Raw genomic sequence first — 25,871 nt, 5'->3', positions numbered from 1 at the left:
ATGCTGGAACAACTGGACAACCACATGCAAGCAAGCAATAAATAAATAAATAAATAAATAAATAAATAAATAAATAAACAAATAAATAAATAAATAAACCTAGACACAAAACTTATGCCCTTCTCAAAAATTAACTCAAAATGGATCACAGACCTGAATATAAAACCAAATTATTATAAGGCTCCTGAAACATAATATAGGGAAAAAACCTAGATGATCTTTGGTATGGCGATGACTTTTTAGATAAAACATCAAAGGTGTGATCCATGAAAGAATTGATAAAGCTAAACCTCATTCAAATTTCTGTTTTAGGAAAGACACTGTAAAGAAAGTGAGACACTGTAAAGAAAATGAGAAGACAAGCCAAAGACTGAGAAAAAATATTTGCAGACCACATATCTGATGGAGGACTGTTAACCAAAATATATAAAGAATGCTTAAAATTCAGTAAGAAAATGAGCAATCCACTTAAACAAATGAGTGAAAGACCTGAACAGATACCTCCCCAAAGGAGATAAACAGAGGGTAAATGAGTATATCAAAAGAACTCAGTATCATATACCACTAGGGAAATGCAAATTTAAACAATGAGATTCTACTTCCTACCTGTTATAATAGCTCAAATTAAAAACACTGACAACATCAAATGCTGCCGGAGACGTGGAGCAAGAGGAACTCTCATTCACTGCTGGTGGGAATGCAAAATGGTACAGTCACTTTGGAAGACAGTTTGGTAGTTTCTCACAACACTACACATAGTCTTACTATATGATCCAGCAGTCTTACTCCTCAGTACTTACCCAAATGAACTGAATACGTACACCTACACAAAAACCTGCACACAGTTCTTTATAGCAGTTCTATTCACAACTGCCACAGCTTAGAAGGAACCAAGATGTCCTTCAGTAGGTGAATGGATAAACTGTGGTCCATTCAGACAACAGGATATTATTCAGTGATAAGAACAAATACACCAACAAGCCACGAAAAGACATGGAGGAACCTCCATTACACATTACTAAGTGAGACAAGCCAATCTGAAAAGGCAACATACAGTAGTATGATTCTAACTATATGACATTCTGGAAAAGGCAAAACTATGGAGACAGGAAAAGGATCTGTGGTTGTCAGGGATTGGGGGGAGGGAGGGATGAAGAGTCGGAACACAGAGGATGTTTAGGGCAGTGAAACTACACTGTAGTATACTGTAATGGTGGATTCATGTCCCTGTACATTTGTTAAAACCCACCGAATGTACACCACCAAGAGTGAATCCTAATATGAACTATGGACTCTGGGTGGCTATGATGTGTCAATGTTGGTACCCTGATTGTAGCAATGGGCCACTCTGGTGGGATATGTTGACACTGGGGGAGGTGCGCACGTGTAGGGGCAGGAGGTATATGGGAATCTCTGTCCTTTATACACAATTTTGCTGTGAACCTAAAACTGCTCTAAAAACTAGTCTTTCAAAAAAACTTGTGAACTGATATACTATCTTGTGTTTTCTATTTTATTCTATTTTTTTTCTTTCAACAAATTTTGGTCATCTCCTAGTAAATTTATTTCACCACCCACTAATGGGCTTGAGTAAGTCCCCAAAACATTGCTATAGGGCATTGTCTCCAGCAGCCCTATGAAATCCATTCTCTATCCCGCAGGCTCCATAGGCCACATTCAGCTCATTCAGTGTCTGAGCAAGAGGACTTCCCAGCCACTAGCCACCAGCCACCAGCCCAAGGCTGGACGGCTCCCCAGGGGCTGCTGCAGTACCTGGAGGAAGGGTCTCCATGCTTTGTGCTTTCTCATCCCCGTTGCTGTGATGAAGGTCTTTCTTTTTAATTGGGTCAATTTCATTCCAGTCCTCCTAAGGGGAACAAAGACACCAAATGAGTTGATCCGTTTTTCAAGCACACCTGCATTCACCAGTTCAATAAACAGTTAAGTGTTATGATGCCAGTGGGCCCCGGGGATGCAAATGATGAGAGAGAGAATTCCCATCTCCAGGACCTGCATCCCGGGACTTCTCAGACAGTGGAGACGTGAGGGGAGAAAAGTGTGGGAGTGGGAAGGAAGATTTCCGCTTCCCTCTTCATTTTATATTTGCACTGCATATCTATGGGAAGGAAATATTCCGGAAATTCCCAGGGCTCTGTGGATCTTCGAAGGTAGGGAAGGGAGGTGGGGAAAGTAGATTAAATAAAATAATTCAATAGTGGTTAAATTAAAGCCGTTAAAATCAGGGTAGCTCTCCAGACATCTTAGATGGTTTAAGAACACCCTAGGACCCGATTCTCCCTTCAGGCCCGTTGGAGCCCTCCTCTGAGGCTGCTAAAGGATTTAATTCCACTGAATAACAGTGGAGGGAGAAAGGACCAGCCAAGCTTTTCCTAGGGCTTACTCTATTAAGAATGCCAATGGAACAGAGCTGCAAATTAAGGGTTTAATGTGAAACCAGAATAAGATATAAGCTCTGGCAGAATTTATTCAGCTCATCTGCACAAACAATTTACTCTAATCCATCAACATTAAATCAAACTAAAAAACATCTCCATGACCACAGAGCTAAATATACTTTTCAACCACTTGGAATCTGACTTCTGCGAATCAAGGAAGAAAGGCTTCTGTATATAACCCAGATCAGAAATGTCCCATGGCTAGTCATCTTCCTACACAGACGTCTGTGAGCCAAGCACCGTCGACTGGCCATTCTCCCGAGCAGATGCTGTTGGGATGATCTGCAGCATTAAGCTCTCCCTTGGGGGCAACCCGATCAGTTCCGCACAGGTCTGTCCAGCTAGCATTCCTCTGGACCAGCATGGGCTGCGTGTTGTGCAAAAGCTGACCACTGGAGACATTTTGGCTCTTCAAAATGTAAAGTGAGCTCTGCAAGGAGGGCAATCCTCAGGAGCTGGGCCAAATCAGACATTTTTCCCAAATGCAACTTGCCTTGCCAATATCTGCATTTTTACTCAAACGGTACAGGAATTAAAGAGAAACCATGCCTAAGCTTCCTCCCTCTTGAGGCCAGCTTTTCCTTTAGCTGCCTCCTCAGTGATGCAGCTAGGTTGGTCACCATGGAAATGATGGGTGGTGACCCCACTGCAGAAAGAGTGGGCTGGTGAGGAACCCTCCTGTGCCCTGGCAGTCCTAGCCCCACCCAACTATCACAAGGCCTCAGTCCTTCAAGTGCCTCAAGTGCTGGGATTTTGAAGATTTTATCCTGCATTTTAACAAATGTATTAAAATGCATCTGTGTCCCAATTCAAGTATTTTTTGCTGCAAAATTTTTTTCAGAGATTATTTGGTTAAAAATAAACCTTCAATTTACTATTGGCAATGATTTTGCAGCAAGCTTGGCAAATGCATGGGAGAGAGAGAATCTAACCTACTGCCTTTACAATATATGGAAACGTGTGAATACTAATTCAGTAAGTGATGAAGTAACCACAATCACGCTGTGCAGACTTTTAATTAAGCATTATTAATTCTTAGTTTGCAGCTTGCTTGTAGCATTTTGTGGCTAATAACCTTTTTCCCCCACAGGCATTACACTGGCTAATGGATCAAACCATTTAACCTTGTACTTGAACAAAATCAAAAGTGAAAGTTGCTGGTGGAGCTGGTGCCTTACTTTCTACGTGTAAGAAGCAAGGCATTAGCCGTACGGTCGACAGAATCAACACCGAGGCAGGTCAGCCATCCATGTTTTCTTGGAAAATAAATGTTTCCTTCTTCCCACAGGCAAGACTGACTAGTCCATATGCAACATTCCTGAACCTCCCTACCCCCTGCCAATCCACCACACCCACCACAAAGCTAACGCTGGAGCCCAGACCGTGCTGAATGGCTATGTTCCAAGAAGGTGAAATGACGTTAAGTGCCATTTACGAATGCCTGCTCTGCACCACCTGTTCTCGTCCCTGCCACGTCCACCCTGGCCGTTTATAATTCCTATTTCACAATGGGGATGTGGAAGATCAGCGAGCCTAAGAGGTTTGCCCACACAGGTCATACAGTGAGTAAGAAGCTAAAGGTGGCTTCTTCTCAATCAGGATGTAGTTTAAACCAAGTTACAAGAGCCTGAGTCTCACAATATCGTAAAAATCCAAGGATATGTTTCTAAGAGGTCATTTGCAAAGGACTCTTTTATTCTGGACTCCCAAGTCAAAAACTGCAAATTACCATGGTAACTACCTGCTCCTAGAGTACAGTGAGGTGCAGGAGGAAGAAAAGGAGGAACCGCTGAGGCCGCTAACACTCAAGAGTGCTTAGGAGGTGCCGAGCCCCATCCTAGACACTGCACACACACTGATCTTCCTTACGGTGCTCTTATTAGCCCCATTTTACAGATGAGGAAGTTGAGGCACTGAGAGTTTACATAGCACAAAGGATACAACATTCTACTGTGGTCTCAATCATTCTACTGTACTGCCTTTAGATAAAATATCTTCACCCTCTACCAACTAGATAAACACAAGTGAAGCAAAATAATGTATTAACCATTCATCTCAGGATATGTCTGATCACTGTAAATTCCTGATCGTTCAGGATCACTGACTGGATTCACCGGCTGAGACAGCCACTGCCCGTGTACAACCCGCCACCTGTCAACCCCTCACCCTTCCAGACAGTTGTCATGTTCTCTTCCCGTAACCCTGACCCATGGCCTTTGCTGGACTGAAAAAGGTCCCCAGAGACATGGTGGGGACCAGGCAGCTGCACCTTGGCCGAGCGTGCCCGATGGAGTGCAGACAAGCATCCAACAATGATGGCACAGTGTCACATACCCTGAAGACTGTGGGGGCAGGGCACACTGGCAGGAGTGTCGAGAAGGCTCTGAGAAGCCTGTGCACAAGTGACACCTTGGCAGAGATCTGAGGGGGTCAAAAATTGACCTGGCAAGATGAAATGATGGGAGTGGGGAGATGAAGTCTGTGATGGAGGGAAGAGCACGAAAGACAGAAAACAGACATGGAAGCGGCAAGATACCGAGACTTGAGACTTGTGTTCCAGAAACATCGCTTTGGCTGTAGTGTAGGGAGCAGATGGAGGGGACAGAAGAGAGGCCAGGGGGCCATGAGGGCAATGAAACAAGGGACCGTGGTGAGCTGGCTCAAATCCGGATCCTGGAGATGCAGAGAGGAGGTCGGCATTAGCTGTGGGTCAGTGATTAGAAGGGGAGAGCAAGAAGGAAGGAAGGAATCAGAGCTGCAGGTTTCCTACCTGGACGTTTCAGACAGGAGAGGCACTCACCGCTCAGGAACACGAGAAAGTGGTGTGGGTGGGGTAAGGAGTGGTGCCGGGAAATAGAGACGAGTCTGTTTGGGAAATGTTGGGGTTATTGAGAGATACCAAGAGAAGTTACCTGGCAAACACAGAAGACACACGGCTGTAGCTCTGGAAAGGCAGGAGACAATCAAAGCTGCTGGTGAGCATGTGAGAGCATCCAGGGAGGGTGTGAGCTGAGTGAGAACGGGTACCGAGGCGGGGGGAGATGCCAACACTTTAGGGACAGGCAGGACACACGGCACGTTGGGAAGAGCTATGGCCCAGGAGCTGGAGCCTTGGGTTCAAGCCATGGGGGTCTGAGGACGCCACCAGCCCCTGTCCACTAGGCGACTAGGCTGAAGGTCGCGCGTCCCGAGCATTCCTGGGGACCAGATAGACCTAGCACTTTCTTATACTTTCTACCTATTTCATGTACGTTTGGTATCCAAAAGCACTTGAGGTCCTTGGAGGGCAGGAGAGCCTTGTCACATTTCGTGCGTATCCCCATGGGGCACCAAGTGTGGTGCTGGTTGTATGTTGGTTGCATAATAATAAATAGAGTTGAAAAAAAAAAATCCCCACACTACTTACTCAGATTGATTTGACTGGCTTCACCCACTCTGCAGCGGAAGCGTTTCATTACAACCAACCCCCCGCCATACATCTACATACATTATGAGACTTATTTACACCAGTGGAGGCTCGTTTCACAGGGGAAAAGGGCGGAATGTAAATACGTGGAGAAGCCGCTCGTGCCCAGGACCCACTGACAGCCAGGAATTGCTACCAACTGATCTGTTTGCTCCCTGCTAAGAGAAAATGATGCAGTGACAGACAGGTCCTCTTTTTAGTGACAAGGAGAAACTGCTGAGATTAGAGGAGTAATGATATGGTTTGATGCTGGGTCAGAAGTTGTAGAGGATCCAAAGCCCGTGATCTGATAAGCCTGCTTTTCTTCCCCAAGCTGCAGCCCCATCTCTGCGTTGTCTCTCCCGCCCTCCACCCTCCAAGGAGGGCTGTCGGCACCGAGGCGTAATGACTAATCCGCAGACAGCCCATGCTGCTGACCAATGTGGACAAGGGCGGGCTCAGTGGTTCTGGCCCAACACTGAGCTCTGTCAGGGAAGTTTAAGCAGAGGTCTGCCAACCACATCACCAGTCGTGGAGCAGGGAGGATGCTGTTGCCCAGCTTGACTTTCCCATTTTGACCACACTGCAGGAAAGACCTGGAGAGCCCCGCCTATAGCACAAGACGGTCCCGCCCCTGTCAAACAGTGTTTGAGCCACATAATGCAAACTCAATTTCCTGTCCTCCTACTTACTAACTGACCTAGCTTGCAGCTGCTATTATTCGTATTTGAATTGGGTGAGTTTCCACAGAGTCTTTAGAAGCTCTAGATATGCACTTCACCTACATTGTCCTTACAAATGTGTACAACGGCAACAGTCTATTACCTGGAGCACAAATGGAATTAAACCAGGCCGGGAGACAGATCAGATGGAAATAAATGACTGAGTGATATCTATTTATCTACCGTAATTAGAGAGTACAACAGCCAAAATTCATCCTGTTTCCAAGAAGATAAAAGAGCAACGAGTTTTAATAAAACGGCTTTCTTTTCAGAAATAGTCAATCCAATAGGTTGGTTCACTGAGTAGTTATGAAAATTAATTAAGTGTATATATAGCTTTAGTGATTAAAAGAATATTCACCATCATATTCCCAATATGATCTGTCTCTGTTTCAAAACAAGAAGAAAAAAATAACAACTGGGCTTGGCTTTTGCCAGGGCCAGGTGTCAGTGTGTGCTGCCAGGTGTGGGGGCAACAAGGCCAGAGTGGGGGCAGCAGAGACGGTCAGCTGGCTTTGCGCGCAGCCTTTTATGTACGAATAGATTGTCATCAGCTTGTCCAAGGCACTGCTTCGTCCCTGTTTCTTGTCCCGGATGAGAAAAGCGACCCAGAAGGGCTACGTGACTTATCATGTTATCAGCCACTGCAGAACAAGTTCCCTCAAAACTGAGAAGCTTGAAACAAGAAACATTTATTATCTCACACCGCTTCTGAGAGTCAGGAGTCCGGGTGGCTCTGGCTCATGGTCCCCCGTGAGGCTGCAGTGAAGATGTCAGCCTGGGCTCCTGCCATCTTGGGTCTGACTGGGCCGAGGGGCTGCTCCCAAGATCGTTCACCCACACGGCTGCTGGCCAGTGGCCGCCGTTCCTGCTGTTCCTCACCAGGGACTCAGGCAGAGGGCTGCTTGAGCGCCCTCACAACATGGCAGCTGGCCTCCCCCAGAGTAAGAGATCTGAGAAGAGAGGAAGGCTGGGGGAGACAGACAGAGGGAGAGAGGCAGACACCAGGACTCCTTTTACAGCGTAGTCTTGGAAACCAGACGCTGTCACACCAGCACGTTCTGCTGACTAGGAGCACATCACTTTGTCCAGCCCACAGTCAAGGGGAGGGGAATTAGATTCCACAGTTTGAGAGAAAGACTGCCAAAGAATTGGTGAGCACATTCTAAAACCACTACGTGTGTCAATGCCTAAGACCGAGAGTGGCAGAGATGAGGACAGAATATTCCACAGGGAGACAGAACACTGCTGCGACCCAGACAGACAGTTATCCCCACACTGGAGCCATGAGGTGATGGGAGTCCCAAGAGATGAGTCATGAAAGGGTTAAGTCTGCCCAGTAAAAAATGTTTTACTTCATCTCACGCTGACCTCTTGTCCACAGTCCAATATAAAGACTAACACCCCTTATAGTAACACGTTTGAATCATGAACCATCACCGAAGCAAACATGCTTACCCACGTAAAACTACATGATAAAGGCCGGGGTATACTGCAGACTCAGCAGAAGCTGTCTTCATAAATCTTAAATGGCTAACATTGTATTTGTTAACAGAGATAAAAATATCACTGTGGAAGGAAAAAAGAAAATAAATAGGTTGTTTTTAATTTGCCGTTACTGAAATATATTTTGTCACTGTTAAATTATTTCAGCCGACTAGACCATATGCTTGGAGGCAGATTAAGTAACCAAAAATACCATCTGAATGACTACTTGATTTTTTTCCTCATCAACTGTCTACTTCCCACTGTTATTTAATGACTGTTCAGTGATCACCACCACCACAACCAATCCGTACAGCAATATTCAAGTTCGGGGGGCGGGGGTGGGTGGGGAGGCCAGGTTGCCAGATCTTTTAAAAAGATGTGATCATTTATATTTCCACAGCCCACTGACACTGAAAACTAACTAAATTGTTTACTTGAAAGCAATTTTTTTTTTAAAGATTTTATTTATTTATTCATGAGAGACAGAAAGAGAGAGAGAGAGGCAGAGGGAGAAGCAGGCTCCCAAGGAGCAGGAAGCCCGATGCGGGACTCGATCCCAGGACCCTGAGATCATGACCTGAGCCGAAGGCAGACGCTTAACCATCTGAGCCACCCAGGCGCCCGAAAGCAATTTCTTTAAAGAGCAGACTTAGTTTCCTGCTAAGGACCAAGACCTCCCATCCCCCAGCATTCTCATTATGAAGTGATCCATAGAGGAACAGAAGGACTATTTACTGTTTCTAATTCTTCAGGGTGGGTATTCCACCAGATTAGTGCAGAGGAATAATTCTTAGATCTTCTTATGATAGGATGAAAACACCTGCTGATATAGTGTCACTATTGAAATTTTACTTTCCAAATAGGGTATGTGATCCATTAACAAATTGGTAAATATAATTTTAACTCACTGGGAAACATAATGCTCAGGTGAAGCTTCCTTAGCTAGGCTAGGAGTCAGGTCACTCTGAACATAACCAAACTTCGGTTAAAACCAGAAGCCTGTATGTACCCTACAGACACTGATATCTATGAAATTATAAAAGAGATAGTTTCTAGAACATCATATATCAACTATACTTAGATAATAATCTCTTTTTAAATCAAAGCAATGAGACATGACTGGGGGAAAAAAGATTTCTGCTTCTAAATAAGAGTTCCCACTGAAAGAATAACTTAAGAGGAAGAGTGTTCTCCTCCCTCCTAATCGTCATCAGAATAGGAAGGGGACATAATATACCGTAGGGACCAGAACCATGCAGGCTCAATCACTCAAACATTTCTGAACATGCATTTTGTGCACGGGCACCAGTGAGAGCCAACGCTGTATTTCATCGCTTAGGGAGAGCAAGTCAAACAAGCTGGAAGAGTAGGGTGAGAGTCCAATGGCAGCCTCCTGACAGTTTCCAAAACCTTTATTCAGGTAAGTATCAAAAGATAAGAAGGGGGTGCCTGGGTGGCTCCATCAGTTAAGCATCTGCCTTCAGCTCAGGTCATGATCTCAAGTGTCCTGGGATCGAGCTCTGTATTGGGCTTCCTGCTCAGTGGGGAGTCTGCTTCTCCCTCTCCCACTGCCACCCCCCGCCCCCCGCCGCTGTGTTCTCTTGTGTGTGGTCCCATGCACTCTCTCTCTCTGTCAAATAAATAAAAATAAAATCCTAAAAAAAAAAAAAAGATAGGAAGGGTTTTAGCATCAGGATCTGGGTAGAGCGGCAACAGAAGAAACAAGACAGAAAGGCCAAGTCTCCTGGTTTTCTCCAAGGCCTGGTCCTTGCCCCAGCTTGGGGACGGGGCCCAGCTTGGGCATTTTCTAGAAGTACCCCAGGCAGCTCTCTAATGCACAGTCAGGGTTGAGAACCACCGGCTTCATTTTCCCATTCATTTCTCCAACTGAGTTCATGAAACTCAATGCTGCTAAAATAGAAGGGGCACATTTCTACTGTGGGTTCAAGTCACAGGCTACTTCATACATAATCACTTGCTTACAAATAAAAAAATATATTATGATAAAGGTCACTGCTTTATTGTACATTGTTGTCTCAAAGAAACGTGGGCTGGTGAGAAATACCGTGGGGCTGCTCGTTATTTGGGAGCTGTAATGATCAACTGTACTGAAGTCATGAGTTAGAATAACATTGCTTTTTATCCTGTGTTATTTAACTTTTCTAACATGCAGAGGGCCAGGTGCATCATCCTGCACACTCACTCCATACACGGTCAGTCAATTGCCTTAATTTAGTCAAAATCTTCCCATTTAAATCCCCGTGGCCATGTACAGATGAAACGTCCATCAGGGACATTTCATGTGCCTGCTCAATCCAGAAACTCTAGAGCCTGAGATGTGACGAGGAAAGGTTTGGGATGTGTCGTGGGCATGACAAACTGATCCTGGTCTATCTCTATCACCTTGAGCAACTCAGGGCCTCAGGTTTCCAATATGCAACATAGAAATTTAAAAACCCCTCTATCCTATCCCATGAAATGTGACAGGGCTCCAATGGGCTGTAAGGCATTACACAAGTTAAACACTAAGTCCCATTACTGAGAACATCAAACTTGCCTTCTTCCAATCTGAGGGACCTGCCTTCACCCCGCTTTTTCCTTACACTACTCAGGCTACTGGATGTCATCCTTCCTCCCCATCATTAGCTCATTCACTGACTTGTTAACATGCAGACGTGTTACTTCTGTGGTCTTCCTTCCCTAAACCCTAAACCTCTGTCTCATCATGAGGAAAACATTAGATAAACCCCAGATGCAGGATATTTTTATCAAATCCTTGACCAGGACTCTTCAAAACCATCAAGGTCATCAAAAGCAAGGACAACTGAGGACTGTCACAGCCCAGGAGCCGAAAAAGATCTGACAACCCAATGTAATGTGGGATCTAGATAGATATTAGAAAAGAGAAAGAACATTAGGGAAAAACTCACGAAATCTGAATCAAGTAGGGACTTCAGTTCATAATAATGTATCAGTATTGGTTCTTTAATTGTAATGCATGTACCATACTAATTTGAGATGGTCATTACAGAGGAAACTGGCTACGGGGTATCTGAGAATCTTTGTACTGGTGTTCCTGGTTTTTCTGCAAATCTGAAACTCTTCTAAAAAATAGTTAAAAAAAATTTTAAATTAAATGTGTGCATAGATCTTATTTACATAAAAGGAAAATAATTACATTAAACACTCCTGGTCCACATCTGTCAACTATGTATTTCTAGGGTGTCTGTCAATTTTTAAGAGCAATTTTAACTCCACTCCCTTTCCCCGCAGGGAGCTAAGGTGTGAATCTCTTGATAAATGTGATTTTAAAGCCAATTTTTGCAATGAGACACAGAGCCCAGGAGCAATCTATTTCACACCACAATTCTCTTTTGCAAGAGCACTATCAATCCATCCTAAACTTGCATGCTCCCAGTAGATGACCAAAGCAGTAGGTGGCCCAGAGCAGGGGGGAGCCAGCAGGCTACTAACATGTAGCTTTTCCTTATTCCTGCTTCTAAGCAAGAGTTTATGAAGCAAGACGGCTCTCGGGCCCCGTCATAAACATTCCCGAACGCAGGAGAAGCAGGCCTTTTAATACAGAGGCACGGGCTGCCAGAATTAGAGCCCACAAGTTAGCTGAGCACCAGCTATTTTAAAGAGCCATTTATGGCCTCATTTTTTATTACTTGATCTGTTTCCACTTCTTTCTTCCTGTAAACAGAGAAACAGCTTCTCCTATGGCGGGGGGGGGGGTTCTCAGACAAAGCCCCTTCTTCACTGCTGCTCTACTTCTTGTTCTGGAATTTTCAACATTAGCTGAAGCAGGTTCTCTTACTTTAGAGAAATGATGAATTGCAGCAACCTTGACAAGAAAATGTCTTTTTTACAAAAAGAAAATGTACTTTAGAAAATTACTGTGGTGCCTGGGTGGCTCAGTCAGTTAAGCGGCTGACTCCTGATTTTGGCTCAGGTCATGATCTCAGGGTCGTGGCATCAAGCCCTGCATCGGGGTCTGCACGTGGCAGGGAGTCTGCTTGAGATTCTCTCTCCCTCTCCCTGTGCCCCTCCTCCTGCTCGTGCACATACTCTCTAAATAAAATCTTAAAAACTAAAGGCAATTATGTCCCCTGTGACTTTTGCAAAGATCAGTTGTATATTAAAGTTAGGAAGTAATAATTCCCAGTAGACGAGAAAAAAGCAGGAAGAGAAAGGTCAAGCAGGCCGTCGGCACGGCCAGCAGGGAGAGACAGGTGGCCGAGATGCCCCCCTCGCCTCTACGTTCCACACCCACGCCGCCCCACCTTCCCCCACCCCAACGGCCACCAGGATTCCTCCAAGCTTGGCAGCACCCTGATTTGTGTGTCAATACCCTGGCAGAGATGCTTGGCCACTTTGCTTCAGCTCACGGCTGGACCGGGTCTTGCAGAACCGCGCCTCAATGCTCCCCTGTCATCAGTCAGTGTCACCCACTTGTCCATTTGCTGAGTAAATCCCACCCGCTGGGGGCCCAAGGCCCCTGCAATTGGTTCCTTCCTTGCTCAGCTCTGTAACCACTGGAGTCAGAACTCTCTAAGGGAAAGATCCTCCATAGACATCAGACCTGTTTTGAAGAGCATCTCCAGGAGAAAAGTAGGAAGATGATGGGGACCCACCTGGGTCTTTTTAGAAAATCAATGAGTGTGGCTAGAAGACCAGAGATACCACGTGCTGAGGCACAGCTCGAGAGATGCATGTCATGTGCAGTGAAGGAAAATAAACCCATGAGCATCTCAGTGAGATGCTGGGGAGGAGTCTTCTGAAGTTTCTAACAAATGAGTAACAGCAATTGGGAACAACACAGCATTTACCTTTATGAATTTAAAATTTACTGTTCTCATTAACATTCTCTTCATCTGGGGTTCAATGCCTCCCTGCCTGCCATATGAACATCACCTAAAAACCCTAGAATGGCTGTCTGAAATCTGTTTTTTTCATCGGGCTCTCATTTTATCAATTCCAAGTTTTTCTTTCACAAAGGATTTGTGCAAACAGAACACCCGCCGTCCATCATTAGCCCATTTTATAGATAAGCAAACACATGGGGAAAGGCGGTTGAGGCTGGACCACTCCCGCCTGTTCTCAGTGTTTTTTCCATAGCTCCAGGCTCTTTTCTTAGGAGGTTATTTCCCTCAGATCACAGAAGCCATGAGGAGCATTCACATCCATCCCCTAGTGTGAGGGGCATGCAGCTAGACTCCGCACCCAAGGACAGGGAAAGCCCAACTCGGCTGGGCACCATCTGCTGGCATGTTCCACGGGTGCTGGATGCCCCAGGAGCCTCCCTCCCTCTTGTGTTCTGTCATGGGACAGGACGGACAGCTCTGGTCAGGGACAAGCTGTTTGATCCCTCCACCCCTGGCACATTTATCTACATGTCCATTCTCTGCCTCCAACAGCTGGGACATTTTCCACACTATTCCAGTATGTGGTATTACAACATGGGTTGCAAACGTCCCACTATCTCATTAAAGAGCAAAAGGAGAGGGCGCCTGGGTGGCTCAGTTGGTTAAGCGACTGCCTTCGGCTCAGGTCATGATCCTGGAGTCCCAGGATCGAGTCCCGCATCGGGCTCCCTGCTCGGCGGGGAGTCTGCTTCTCCCTCTGACCCTCCCCCCTCTCATGCTCTCTCTATCTCATTCTCTCTCTCAAATAAATAAATAAAATCTTTAAAAAAAAAAAAAAAAGAGCAAAAGGAGAGGGTGTGAATTAGTTCAACCTGACAGGGAAGCAACCGGGCACCACACATCAAGAACTAGAAAGACACTTAGAACCTTTAAGCTGAGAAATTGCATTTCTGTGAGCGTATCTTAATGAACTAACCCAGAATAAGGAACAAATCTTATACATGAATGTTGCAGCACTGTTTCTAAGAAAAAAAAGTATTCACCAATAAAAGGTTGGTTAAATTATGTTATAGCCCCTCAAAAGAATATTATGCAACCATTAAAAATTATAATTATAAGGATCACACAGCCATATGCAAATGCTTATAATATGTTAAATGAAAAAGCAGGAAACAAAATTTTATGTACACAATGAAACAACTATATAAAACTATGTAGCCATATGGATTAGCTTGGAATGAAATGCACTAAAATAAAAATGGTTGTGTTAGAGTGAAGAATAATGAGTTTTGTCTCTACTTCTCAAACTTTGTCATGTTTTTAAATTACCTTCATGAATAATAAATTTAAACACAGACACGTTTAGGTTGGAACTTCCAACTTATGCACTATTTCACATCATTAAAGGCATCGTGGCAGTTGGCTTGTATCTGGCCAGAGGGTATGGATGCCGCCCAAAGCGCCTGGGGAAACCTGCGGGGGCACAGGGGCTGTTCCTAGAAACGGGTGTGAGCCTGGCCTCTGCTTGCAAGGTGTGAGGTCAACACACTACTCTAGAAGCCCGGGAGGTCTCCCCTCCCCCCCAGGAATTGGAAGGGCCCCCGCTGTTCTGGGCAGGGTTTGGCACTGCCAGGCCTATGGAGGGGCCCGTCTCCTCTGTGTGCGTGTTTCCCTACTGAGTGCTCCTTCCAGAAACTGGTCGATGAAAGACCAAATTGATCTTGTGTGCTTATGGCCACTGCTGGCGCTGACCTTTTGAACTAAGAGGCATGCTGGGCCCTAACACTCAGTTCATGGGCAAGTTCACGCGCAGAGAGAAAGCAAAGCGTGCTCTTGCACGAGGCTGCTGTCCCTGGCTCGGCAGCTCCTGTTCCTCCAGCATGAACATGGAGGGGATGGGAATGACAATGGCAGTGATGCCATCTCCACAGGACAGACATTTACAGGGAAGTTCCTAAGTGCCAGGAGGGGTAGGGTAGCTGTCATTCTTCTCAGCATTCTGGAGATGCAGCGTTAATGCCCCCGTTCAAAGGCGAGAACACTGAGAACCAAACAGAGAACCGAGGGCGTGTGGCAAACAGGCAGCACATCCAGGGTCACACCCGGGTCTGCCCGGCCCAGGGTCCCTGCTCCATCCACAACACCCGGCCAGCTCTGGGACGGACTGGCTGACTCCGCGCCCACCCGGGTAGTTAGAATAACTAAATCCAGCTCATCTAAGTGAAGTGTCTCGCTCCCAGTTTGTAAGACAGTAACTGGGGAATCCTTCCTCTTATCTTCTCTTATTCAATTTCAGAAGATTACAATCTTACACTAGTATTTCATTTCAAAGGCTGCTTTTCCTATTCACATGCTTTATCTCATTTAATCATAATGGGAAAGCTGGGGAGAAGGTGATCCGCTACAGGGGACTCAGGCTCTGCAGGCAAATTCAGATTCCTGCTCTGGAGCTCAGAGCAATAGGAATCGTGTTTTCCACCCATGGTGATGTGGCAAGAATTAAATGAGATAACATGCATGATGACGATGATGCCGGCAAGGTCTGACACATAGTAGGTTCTCAATAAAAAGTGAGGCACAAGAAATCACCTGAGTTACCCAAGACCCCATAGTTACTGATAACCAGTCACGAGCCTTCTTTCCACTGCAGACCCGCAGAGTCTGTGGGATTCAGGAATGGCCACCAAGCTGTGCCAACTCCACAGAATTCATTCCAAGTGGTGCTTGTATATCACCTCCACTGCACACTGAGGTCTGAGAAATTAACACTCTCTTTTGACAGGTTTTTTTTTTAATGCTGCATTCCAAAGAGCCTGTTGACCTGCTAATTTACTCTCTGTAGGCCAAAGATTCATGTGCCCATTGTCTTTGAAATAAGAAAGAACTAGATGCAAATCCAGTTTCTCGAACTTTATAAATTATCAAGCTCTCTAATTCTTGGCAGCATTATCCAGAATGCTAGCCTCCGGGAGGATTAGACAAGTGTACCTAAACACAGCACGTGCTCAGATACAGAAGCCTCATCGTAACACCTTGAGGATGTGGTGGACCAGATGTAATAAGTGCCGGAAGGAACGCACCAGAAAGTTGGCTGGCTTACGTGGTTGTGATAAACAAAGTTCATCTGAGTCAAATCAAGCAGAACATGCAAACTCACTTTCATTCCTGTGTACACGAGCTTAGGCAATAGGACTAGAACCCTGAGGCTTACCAGCAAAACCAATGAACTGGGAGTGCCGGGAATTTTTAACTTTTTAAGTCATTTTGCTAGGGGGTCTTACCAAAGGTTTCTACCCCATTTTCTCCCAAAAGGGGTTGGGTAGCTTAAAACAAAAGACCTAAGGAGCAACACAAAGGAGATGGGACACGGAGTCCGAGGAAATGGGGAAGCAAGATGCTGTGGCTGACTTGGAATTTCAACTCTGAGCTTCCCAGGGACAGAAGTAAAAGGAGTAACAGGAACGAGAACTAGGGTGTAATGAGCATCAGTCACAAGCAGGAAAAAACAGATGCAAGTAACCGGTCAAAGGCAAAATGCTACATGATCGAGTCAGCGTCTGCGTTCAGCCCAGATCCGATGGCTACCCTTCAGCGAACTGCATTTTCAGCTCCCAAGTGAGGTCATAAGTACCTTAAGAGAGACCGAATTTCTGGTGCAAAATCCTAAATTTGTCATGAAAGTCATGGATCTGGGAAATGGACTGGTGGATTATACTTGGCCATGTCTCTTAGCTCCTCCTCCCGCGGGAGCGGGAGGAAAAGGGCCCGCCCCTCGTGGCCGCTGGGCGTGGCCCTGTGACGGCTCTGACCAATCGGACGGCCGCAACCAAGAGGCAAGGGGTGGAGCTTGTAAGTGCCTGTGCACTGTCCCTGTCCTCTCGGGACACAGCCTCGGGGGCCACCACGCTGTAAGGAAGCTGACCAAGGTTCCTGGCACTTAAACCTGGCCATTTGGAAGCTGAGACAGCCCAGGCCACACCCAGCAGTCTTGCGGGACATGTGAGCGAGCCCGTCCTGGGCCAGCCAGCTAACTGAGCTGTCACTTGACTGCAGGGACACACGTGAGCCCCGGACCCGGAGACACCGGCACAGGCATTGTCCCACAGGGTCGTCGGGAGTCATAAATCATTCCTGTTTAGGCCACTGCGCCTCAGGGTGACTCGCCAGGCAGCAACGGATAACAGACAAGGATGTGGAATGAAATAATACAGGAAATCCTCAATGACAGCTGACAGAAAACAGGAAGCGATTTTCCACGGCTGTTGCCCATAAAAACCGTGGGAGCACGACATGGAAGGGCAGTTCAGTCACAGGATTCTACATGGAGTAAAACCAGTACCATCCACACAGTCTGAGCCAATGGCCCCCATTTTAAATATTATTCATGCCCTTGAGTCAATATAAAAAAGGATCCGGGAGAGCTGGTGCGTTAGCAGGGCTGAAAGAGTTTCTGAGTTTCTGAAGCCATCTCTGATAGAGCCAATTTACTCATTTAACAAGTCTGTTTGTTTTTGAATGCTTACTATATGCTAGGTCCTCAGCTAGCTAGTAGAGATGGAGAGATAACTGCATGGTCAGGCCCCGTCCTCAAGAATATCACATGGTATTCTTGCTGAGTACAAGGTGTGCGTTGTGATCTTGGGCACATCTACACCCTCCCTAAGGCTCAGCTCTTGTGGGGACAGCAGTTGATGGTCACCGTATATGATTTCTTGCTATAATGCCTGATGCATACTACATATTCAGTAACATTATTGTTATTAATACTGCTATTAATACTACAATCCGGAAACTAATACAATATCCCTTTGCTATGATATGGAAGATGGGCTGGAGAAGTCTTTGGTGGGAGGAAGTGAGGAGGGACTTCTAGAATTTTTTTTAAAGATTTTTATTTATTTCACAAAGAGAGAGAGAGAGCACAAGCAGAGGGAGCTATAGGCAGAGGGAGAGGGAGAAGCAGGCTCCCCGCTGAGCAGTGAGCCCAGTGAGGGCCTCGAACCCAGGACCCTGAGATCATGACCTGAGCCAAAGGCAGACGCTTTACCGACTGAGCCACGCAGGCACCCAAGGAGGGACTTTTAGATGACAGTGGTCTTCCTGGAGAAAAGAGATGAAGGTCTGACCAGTGAGCAGAGGCTTAGGACACTGGCCCAGAAGCCAGGGAAGAAGCACCTGCGTGGGTGCCTTCTAGAAAGAGAACACACCCCGAGGGTTGTGACTTCAGCCTCCCCACCCACCCCTCCAAAACCCTCAGTAGTCATTCTGGGTCAAAAGGCAGGAATGGAAGGCATGTTGGCCAACTCCTCCAGAGCTGGGAACAAACTGGCAAACAGGGCTTGGCCAAGGGCTTCAGAAAGCTGGCACTCCCCCAGGATTCCGGTTCCCTAAAGGCATCTTGGTCTACCAGGTCCCTGGTGAAAAAGGGATGAAGGGAAGGGGAGGAGCACTGTGGCCAGAGCCAGCGTGCCTGCAGGTGGTGGGGAGACTCTGCGTTTCCCTCCTGGAACTGACCAGTATTCACCTCGCCCTGCTCCACCTGAGACATCCGATTCACAGTCTTCACCGTGTTCAGTGGTGCAGCCCGCCCTGTCAGCACCAAGATGGCCCTGGGCAATCTGGCACCCTGAGGCCCCAGCATACCCCACAGTTCCCTGTGGACTCGATGTGTGGTCTTCAGGCTGGCCATGGCAGCGTGGAGCCCTAGGGCCACGCACAGAGCAAAGTGACCATCCCTTTCCCACTGAGGAAAGTCCGATCCATGTGGTCCCAAATTAGACTACAGTTTTAAATGTTTTCTTCAGACCTGGCTGAAATGCAATGCAGGGATGCAAATAAAGAAACAAAATAATTAGGCGAACTTCTCTTGCTGACCCCCCAGGCTCACACTGAATATCTCCTTCCTCGAGACCCCCCTAATAAACTCAAGGGAGCGCTCAACATTTTGAGAGAAAGCAGTGGAACGACTTGGCGTCTGTCACGTGTAAATACAAGTCATGTGCATTAGACATTTTTGTGGACGCAGGAGCAACCAGTAAGAATAGAGAAGACAGTTCCCTGTGTAAATAGAACATCACACGGATAGCAGCCGAAAGTGCGGGGGCGGGCTGGTGCTCTTCCCGGGCTGGGTAAGCTCGCATGTTTACAGACTATGGATGGGTGAAAGAGCGCACTTCCGATAAAGCTCTATTTCAACCCCGGCTTTTTGTCTCATCGGAAGGCAGTGTCAGTGTCCTCGGCAGACACACGGGGTCTGCCCCTTCACCCACTTCAGGCATGTGATGCAAGAATAAACACACTGCTGCCCAGGCGCCGGGCATCCGAGCAGCAGGGGCTGGGGCTGCACGGGAACCCCGCCTCCGAGGCTGGCTCTCTTTGTGGCTGCTTGTTCACAGCTCTGCGTAGACATGAGCAAAGCCATCAGACAGCATTCTTCCGACCAACTTGGAGGCCGACGGTACAAAATCTTTACCTGTGCCCGGATGGCAAGACGCAAGAGCTCCCGAGGGAGAGTCAACCTGACTTGATTTCCCTGGAGGGCGAGATGGTGGGAAGCCTTACGATAGGCCAGGCCAGCTGTCTCATGGGGTGGTTCGAGCTCTGCCCGCCTGCTGGCCGCTTCTGCTCTCCTCTGAACAGGGGGATCTGGCTGAAAATACTCTGCAGCGCCCCCACTGGCCCAGCATGCGAAGTCTGACAGTGTCACTAGAGGCCTTGGCTTGCACTCCTGTAGTGGGCACTTTTCCAAGACAAAAGTTGTTGGCTTCCTACCTTAGCGACTTTATCTCTAAAACAGGCAGCATATGTTAGCGATGGCCTCAAGCCCCTCTCTACAATCCCTCGACAGATGCACTGTGTGCCAGCTTCACCCACATGCTGGAGAAACATGGTGACCCCTGGCCAGGCCCTTTTCCATCCCCGGAGCAACCCAAAATGCCACCATCACCCTGCCACCCACTGCCTGGGTAGTCCTGAAGGCTCACCATTTTACATCCCCTCAGGTACACTTTCAATCCCCTGCAGCCAGGCTCCACTCCACCCACCCAGCTTATTTCTTACTGACCCCCTCCCTACCCCCGCTGCCCAATTCCAGACCTGTTCCAGCAGGTTCTCTGTGTTCCTAGACTTGGCTCATAATTTGTTTTCAATGAAGGTGCCATTTACATCCAGTGAAATTCACTCTAGTGTGCAGCTCTGTGAGTTTGGACCATTGTGCACGATCGTGAACCACCACCACAAGCAAGATACAGAGCAGTTGCATCACCCACAAAATTCCCCTGTGTACCTTAACTCGGCCCCCTGGCATCCCCTGATCAGCCTTCTTTTGGCTTTGCCTTTCTAGAACATCACGTGAGTGACATCCTACAGCAAGTGACCTTCTGGGTTCTACCACACCCTTTCTTACGGCTGTACCACAGCTCGCCCATCCATCCTCCAGCTGAGGGGCAGCTAAGTCATTTCCAGTGTGGGGCAAGTATGAATGAAGTCATCATGAATTCTGTGAGTGTATAAATTTCCACTTCCCTTGGAGAAATATCTAAGCGGGATGGTTGGTGGCATGAAGCATGTGTTGACCTTTGTAAGAAACTGCCAACCCGTTTTCCAAACTGGTTGCACCATTTTGCCTTCCCACCAACAACCAGAGAATTCTGGTTGCTCTGTATCCTTGCCGGTACTTGGTATTATCCTTTGGGTTTTTTAGGAAATCACTCTACAGAGGTGACAGTAACAGGATGCAGCTTTCTTATTTGCTGCCATGATGCTTACTACATGCCAGGCCCCACACTCCGTGGCTCACATCCATCTCAATCAATGCTCATTCCAACTCTGCACAGTAAGTTCTTGTATTTTCTCTGCTTTTAAATGCAGGAATTGAGGTGGCACTTGATCCAGGGTCACCTGACTACAAAGTTCATGGCCTTAAATAAAATCTCTCCTAGGATGACCTTATTAATGCCTTCACGGATTTTCTGCCAGCTTTTGGGTTCTGGCTCAGATTTTACCTCCTGTGTGACAGTTTCTCCAAATCGTAACGTAACACAGCCCAGTCTGACCTTGCCTTCTATTGTACTTGATCAATTCCCTAATCACTGCATTTATCTCCAGTGAGAGAACCAAAGCATTCTTCAAGTAACTCCTGTTTCTTGTCTCCCAAACAGGATGTTCAGTTTCTTGCGGCCAGAGCACCTGCCTTCCCAACACTACTTTCCATCCTCTACGTTTCAGGCACTGACTGAAATGAATCCGAATGTGTAGACAGTGTCTGGAAACTGAGGAACGGGGTGGGCTATAGGAAAAACAGCACAGCCTGCGTGCCTCGGCGTTCTATTAGTGCTTACACAGCTGCAACCGGAAGGCCACCTCTGCCCTCCCATGGGCACCAGAAAGCTGAGGCAGTTTAGTTACAGAAGCTATGGCAGGTTAGGGGTCAAGGCAAAGCACATCTCCCCCGCCCCTCCCCCCCCAAAACTGACCATAAACGGATCCGTGACAAATGAGAACAAAATATCCAGTGTCTGCGAAACAGGGTGAAAACAGTTGGTGACATCGTGAAGGAAGAATCAGTTTTAGGAAACAAACATTGAAGGCAAAAGAAACACAAGCCAGAACCTCTTGAGTTAATTAACCAATTAACATTCCACCAGGGACAAGGAAACTTCTTAGGATGACAACGCAAACTTGTGCTAAAGCCAGAAGAGATCCTGAAATAAGACGGCAGGCCTCAGGCACGTAACTGGGAGCTGCTGGAGAGCAGCCGGGCCTGGAGGCCCATCAGCACACACGGCCAGCTCCTCATGAGCCTGACCCCACCGTGCTGCTTTCCCCACCAGATTCAGGAGCCAGGTCTTTGCTACAAATCCACCTCTCTCTCCTCTGCTCCCTCCCCTCCCCCGGCCTGGGCCCCATGTCATCCCCACACCACCCAGAGGCGAGGCCTCCGTGCCATCTGCTCAGCATTTCAGATCAATGACCCCACATCCTAGAGAACTAAAGCCTTTTCGTCACCCACAGAAAGCTCCCGGTCCCCTTGCCTCACCCCATCCTCTGTGTCCCAAGGGTCCCGCCCCAGTGTCGCTCACACCGCTCTGCCCATCCGCAGAGCCAGGGAGCCCAAGTCTGTGGCACGGATTCCAGGTGTCTCCTGACCTGACTGACTCAACGCTTCCCTCTTCTCTGCATGTGTAAGCCACTGGGGAATCTGCCCTTTCAAAGCACCACTTTGTCCTCTGCTCAGAGCCTGAGAGCAAACTCTGTAGGCACTGATGTTTCCCTTCTTAGAACCCTCAGGGCCCTCTCTTGATCTGGCCCCTGATCTAACCTCTCTTGGTCAGCGCTCTGTCCTCCGGGTGACCGGCCGATTCTCGACCTTTCGTGACTTCCTCTGTGCTCTTCACTTGGGAATCCAGCCTTGGGTTTATAATCACCCTTCCTCTTGGAAATTGTCTTCAGATTACAAAAGTGTCAGACCCACAAAGCCTGGCTCTGCCTGTGGGACTGTGCTGGGAGAGTCCCGCCCTGGGGCCAATGAGTCCCAGGGATGAGGCCCCGTGCGGCCATACACCCTACATTTGTACCCCCATCATAACAACTGGGGTGGCAGGACCTTAATGACCTATCCCCACACATGCCAATTTCTGATAAGCCAGAATTTCATTTTCTTAAACCTCTGAATTAACGGCCGTTCTGAAAAAGCCCCTGGTTGAGTTGTATGCCAATTATTGGTTCAGGGACAGACAGCCCAGCCTACGCACGGACTGGGAGTGAGAGGTGGGCTGTGAGGAGGAAGGTAGAGAGGGGCCGCTCTCCCTCAGCCCAGAGGCAGCAGGCCCAACCGCAGAGACCCGACAGAGATTCTGGACAGAGAGCGAGGCAGCAGGAGAGAGACGGAGAGGGCAGAACTCAGCATGCATGGCTTTGAGAATCCTCGGGCAGAAATCAAAGGACACTCACCCCACCCAGATGTGGGGGGAAAGTGACGCTCTTCAACAGGAGGGAACCCACGAACCCAGGAAACTGCTTGGAAGCCAGCCACAGGCGCCACAGCGAAACTCAAGTACTTAAAAAGTAAAACTGAGCGGAGAGCCAGCGCCATCTGGGAGGGCCCTGACATTTGGACAACAAAGCCCCAAACCTAGACCCCACCCAGCCCAGTCTCTGAGTCCAAATTTCCCCATTTTATAAGGACACCGTCCATATACAGACCTTGCCTCAAAATAAGGTCACATTCTGTAAGATTCATCATATCTTTTTTGAGGGAACGCCTACAAGACCCCCTCTGCCCCAGAGATATCACAGCGGGGGCAGAGCATACAAATAGAAAGGCCCAGACACCTCTCACTCAGCTGCTGGTTTTCCCACTGACCTGTAGCTATTTGTTCACATTCTACCAGACTCAAGACAGTTTCTTACAAAGGCGGAAAGCACAGGCTCTCACTTAGGGGAAAGCTGGAGTGGAGGTCAGTGAGCTAAAGGTCTATGGTCCTGCTCTACGGAGAGTTCATCCCCTGTGGAGAAAAACTCACCCACCGTGTGACTAAGGGCCCACATCTTGATTCCAAGCACAGGTAGCTTGATTTCTAATGGGACTGAACAGTGAAATATTTAAAACGTACAAAATATACATTCCCGTTGCACAACGGGGATCAGTTCTTGGCGTAACAGCTCAACAGACACTCTGATTATGCAAGCTCTTTTCAAAAAGCGTCGAGCCTCCAAGAAGCTAATCTGACAGAGACTTATTATGCTCTCCAAATAATGAGTGAAAAAAGAAATCATTTCTGAGTCTTTATGAGATAGACACCCAGGCAGACAGGCCCACACAATAAATCCGCACAGAAGCTGGGAAGAGGCCTGGACACCAGAAGCTTTTATGAACATATCAATTCCACCAGACTCCAGTGAAGGCAGGAGAGGGACTGTTCAGGGCCACCGGCCGGAGGCCCCCTGGGCCTCACGGCCTCCTGAGGGCTGCTGGTGTGTCGGGCGAGCTGGGGGGGGGGTACAGAATTACAATGGCTGTAATCCATCTCGCAGGGGCGGGGAGCAGGGCCATGGCCAGACAGGCTGAGCTCACTGTGTCTGACAAAAGGAACTTCTCATAACCGAGACCTTTCGGTTGCAATTATGAAAAGACAGCAGGGGTGGGGGGTCGGGAGGGCACTTTGGGAGACCGGTGATTGGTGAGTTGAGAAGGCGTCCTCAGACAAAACTGGATGTTCTCTGCGAAGTGTCTTCCAAAAGGACGCCAAGGTCATTGCAACGCTGGTTTCGATGTAGAAAGTATCATGGGGATGTTTTCTGTTTCCCTAAGACACTAAAATGTGCTTATTGGGACATTAAGAAAAAAGAAAGGTAGATCTTTAAAATGTTAAGGGATGAGCCCTCATAAATGGCTGTTTAGGGAGTTTGTCATATCTGACTACAGAAATACTCTTCTATGTAAGAAAAACAGAACTGACGATCGGTGAGTATCTACCGTGCTTCCCAGGCAGGCACTGAGCATATCTGTTCTCATTCTCTGTTTTCGTTTTATCTCCTTTAAATGTACTCAGAGAGACTGAATGCACTGTAGTCAGGTCGCCAAGTATTAAGTTTTACTCACAGTGGTGGACAAGAAAACCGAAGGCCCAGGGAGATGGGAATGATTTTCTGTCCTGAACCAGAGCCAGGCACGAGGTGGTAAAACAGGTAACAGGGTAAGAAGATGAAGCCTGCGAATGCGAACCAAGGTGGGCAACGCACCATCCAGGTAGTGCGCCTGGGAGCCGGGGACCGGGTGCTGCAGGGAGATGTGGGGGATGGGCAGGCGGGAGGGGACCCTGCCCCCCGAAGACGAGTGACTTAAGAGGAGCGGACCAAGGCTGCACGTGACAATGGCGCTCGTTCCGTCACACTTACCCAAAATGTGAGTATGTGTTCTAAACCAGATTCGCGAGCTCCTCCCCTCCCCCCAGCCTCTCCCGTTATTCCTGTCCTATGCCCAGCAGCTTTCAAATTTTTTTTTTAAAAGATTTTATTTATTTATTTGAGAGAGAGAATGAGATAGAGAGAGCATGAGAGGGGGGAGGGTTAGAGGGAGAAGCAGACTCCCTGCTGAGCAAGGAGCCGGATGCGGGACTCGATCCCGGGACTCCAGGATCATGACCTGAGCCGAAGGCAGTCGCTTAACCAACTGAGCCACCCAGGCGCCCTCAAATTTTTTTTTTGCCAAAACCCACAGGAAGAAATAAATTCGATGTAGAGACCCAGGACACAATTCATATATTAATATATATACTATAGATTTAAAAACACGCACACATCCGTATATATGTAACAAGTTCTATACAATAGCTACCTACTTTACTATATGGGATGTGCTCCAGTATCTTCTCTCTATTTAATTTTTCTTTTAAATACTGATGCCATCCTCCTAAAGTATTTTTGTGATCTGCTTTATGGGTTGTGACTTAAAATCTGAAAAACCTTGCCCTAAGTCTTGGCAAGAGTCCTGTTCAAGATTCCAGCCTGGTGTCAGGTACACTTACAGGCCACAAGTTCAAGCCTGAGTCAAAGAAGTAAAAGAGACCAACGGTCTGGACCGTCCGAGGGCCTTCTTTCTATTCACCTGGAGGTGAGGACACAGCTGCAGACCAGGGGCTGTGCTTTCCTTCCGCACAGCTGGGCGGTAGGAGCAGGGCCGAAGAGGGAAGGGAGCCCTGGGGAAGGCAATTCTGAGTGGATCAGAGAACTGGAACTCCTCCTCCGAGGCCCATGCCGGGGAGGAGAGGTGGTGAGGGTCTCGGTGCCTTATTAAGGAAACACGGGCCCTGCATTACCTCTCTAGCTTCTGAGGGCTCTGAGGGCAGCTTCCATTTCTGGCTGGGCCATCACCACTGGCCTCCTGGAGGCA

General features: G+C 47.6%; 1 protein-coding gene across 2 annotated transcripts in view; it reads right to left on the bottom strand.

Moving 5' to 3' along the window:
* The window catches only part of GALNT2 (polypeptide N-acetylgalactosaminyltransferase 2), a 182,773-nt gene that overhangs the window by 85,123 nt on the left and 71,779 nt on the right, over positions 1 to 25,871 (bottom strand). For both annotated transcript variants that reach the window (XM_035008429.1, XM_035008430.1), the window contains one exon: positions 1,774 to 1,867. In XM_035008429.1, coding sequence (XP_034864320.1) covers positions 1,774 to 1,867 — 94 coding nt within the window. The remainder of the gene's footprint in view (positions 1 to 1,773; positions 1,868 to 25,871) is intronic.

This window comes from Mirounga leonina, unplaced genomic scaffold, assembly GCF_011800145.1.
Source record: "Mirounga leonina isolate KUSES-001 unplaced genomic scaffold, KU_Mleo_1.0 Mir_152, whole genome shotgun sequence".
NCBI classification, from domain to species: domain Eukaryota; kingdom Metazoa; phylum Chordata; class Mammalia; order Carnivora; family Phocidae; genus Mirounga; species Mirounga leonina.
Note: the sequence above shows the minus strand (reverse complement) of the source record. Positions and strands in the feature narration are given on the sequence as shown.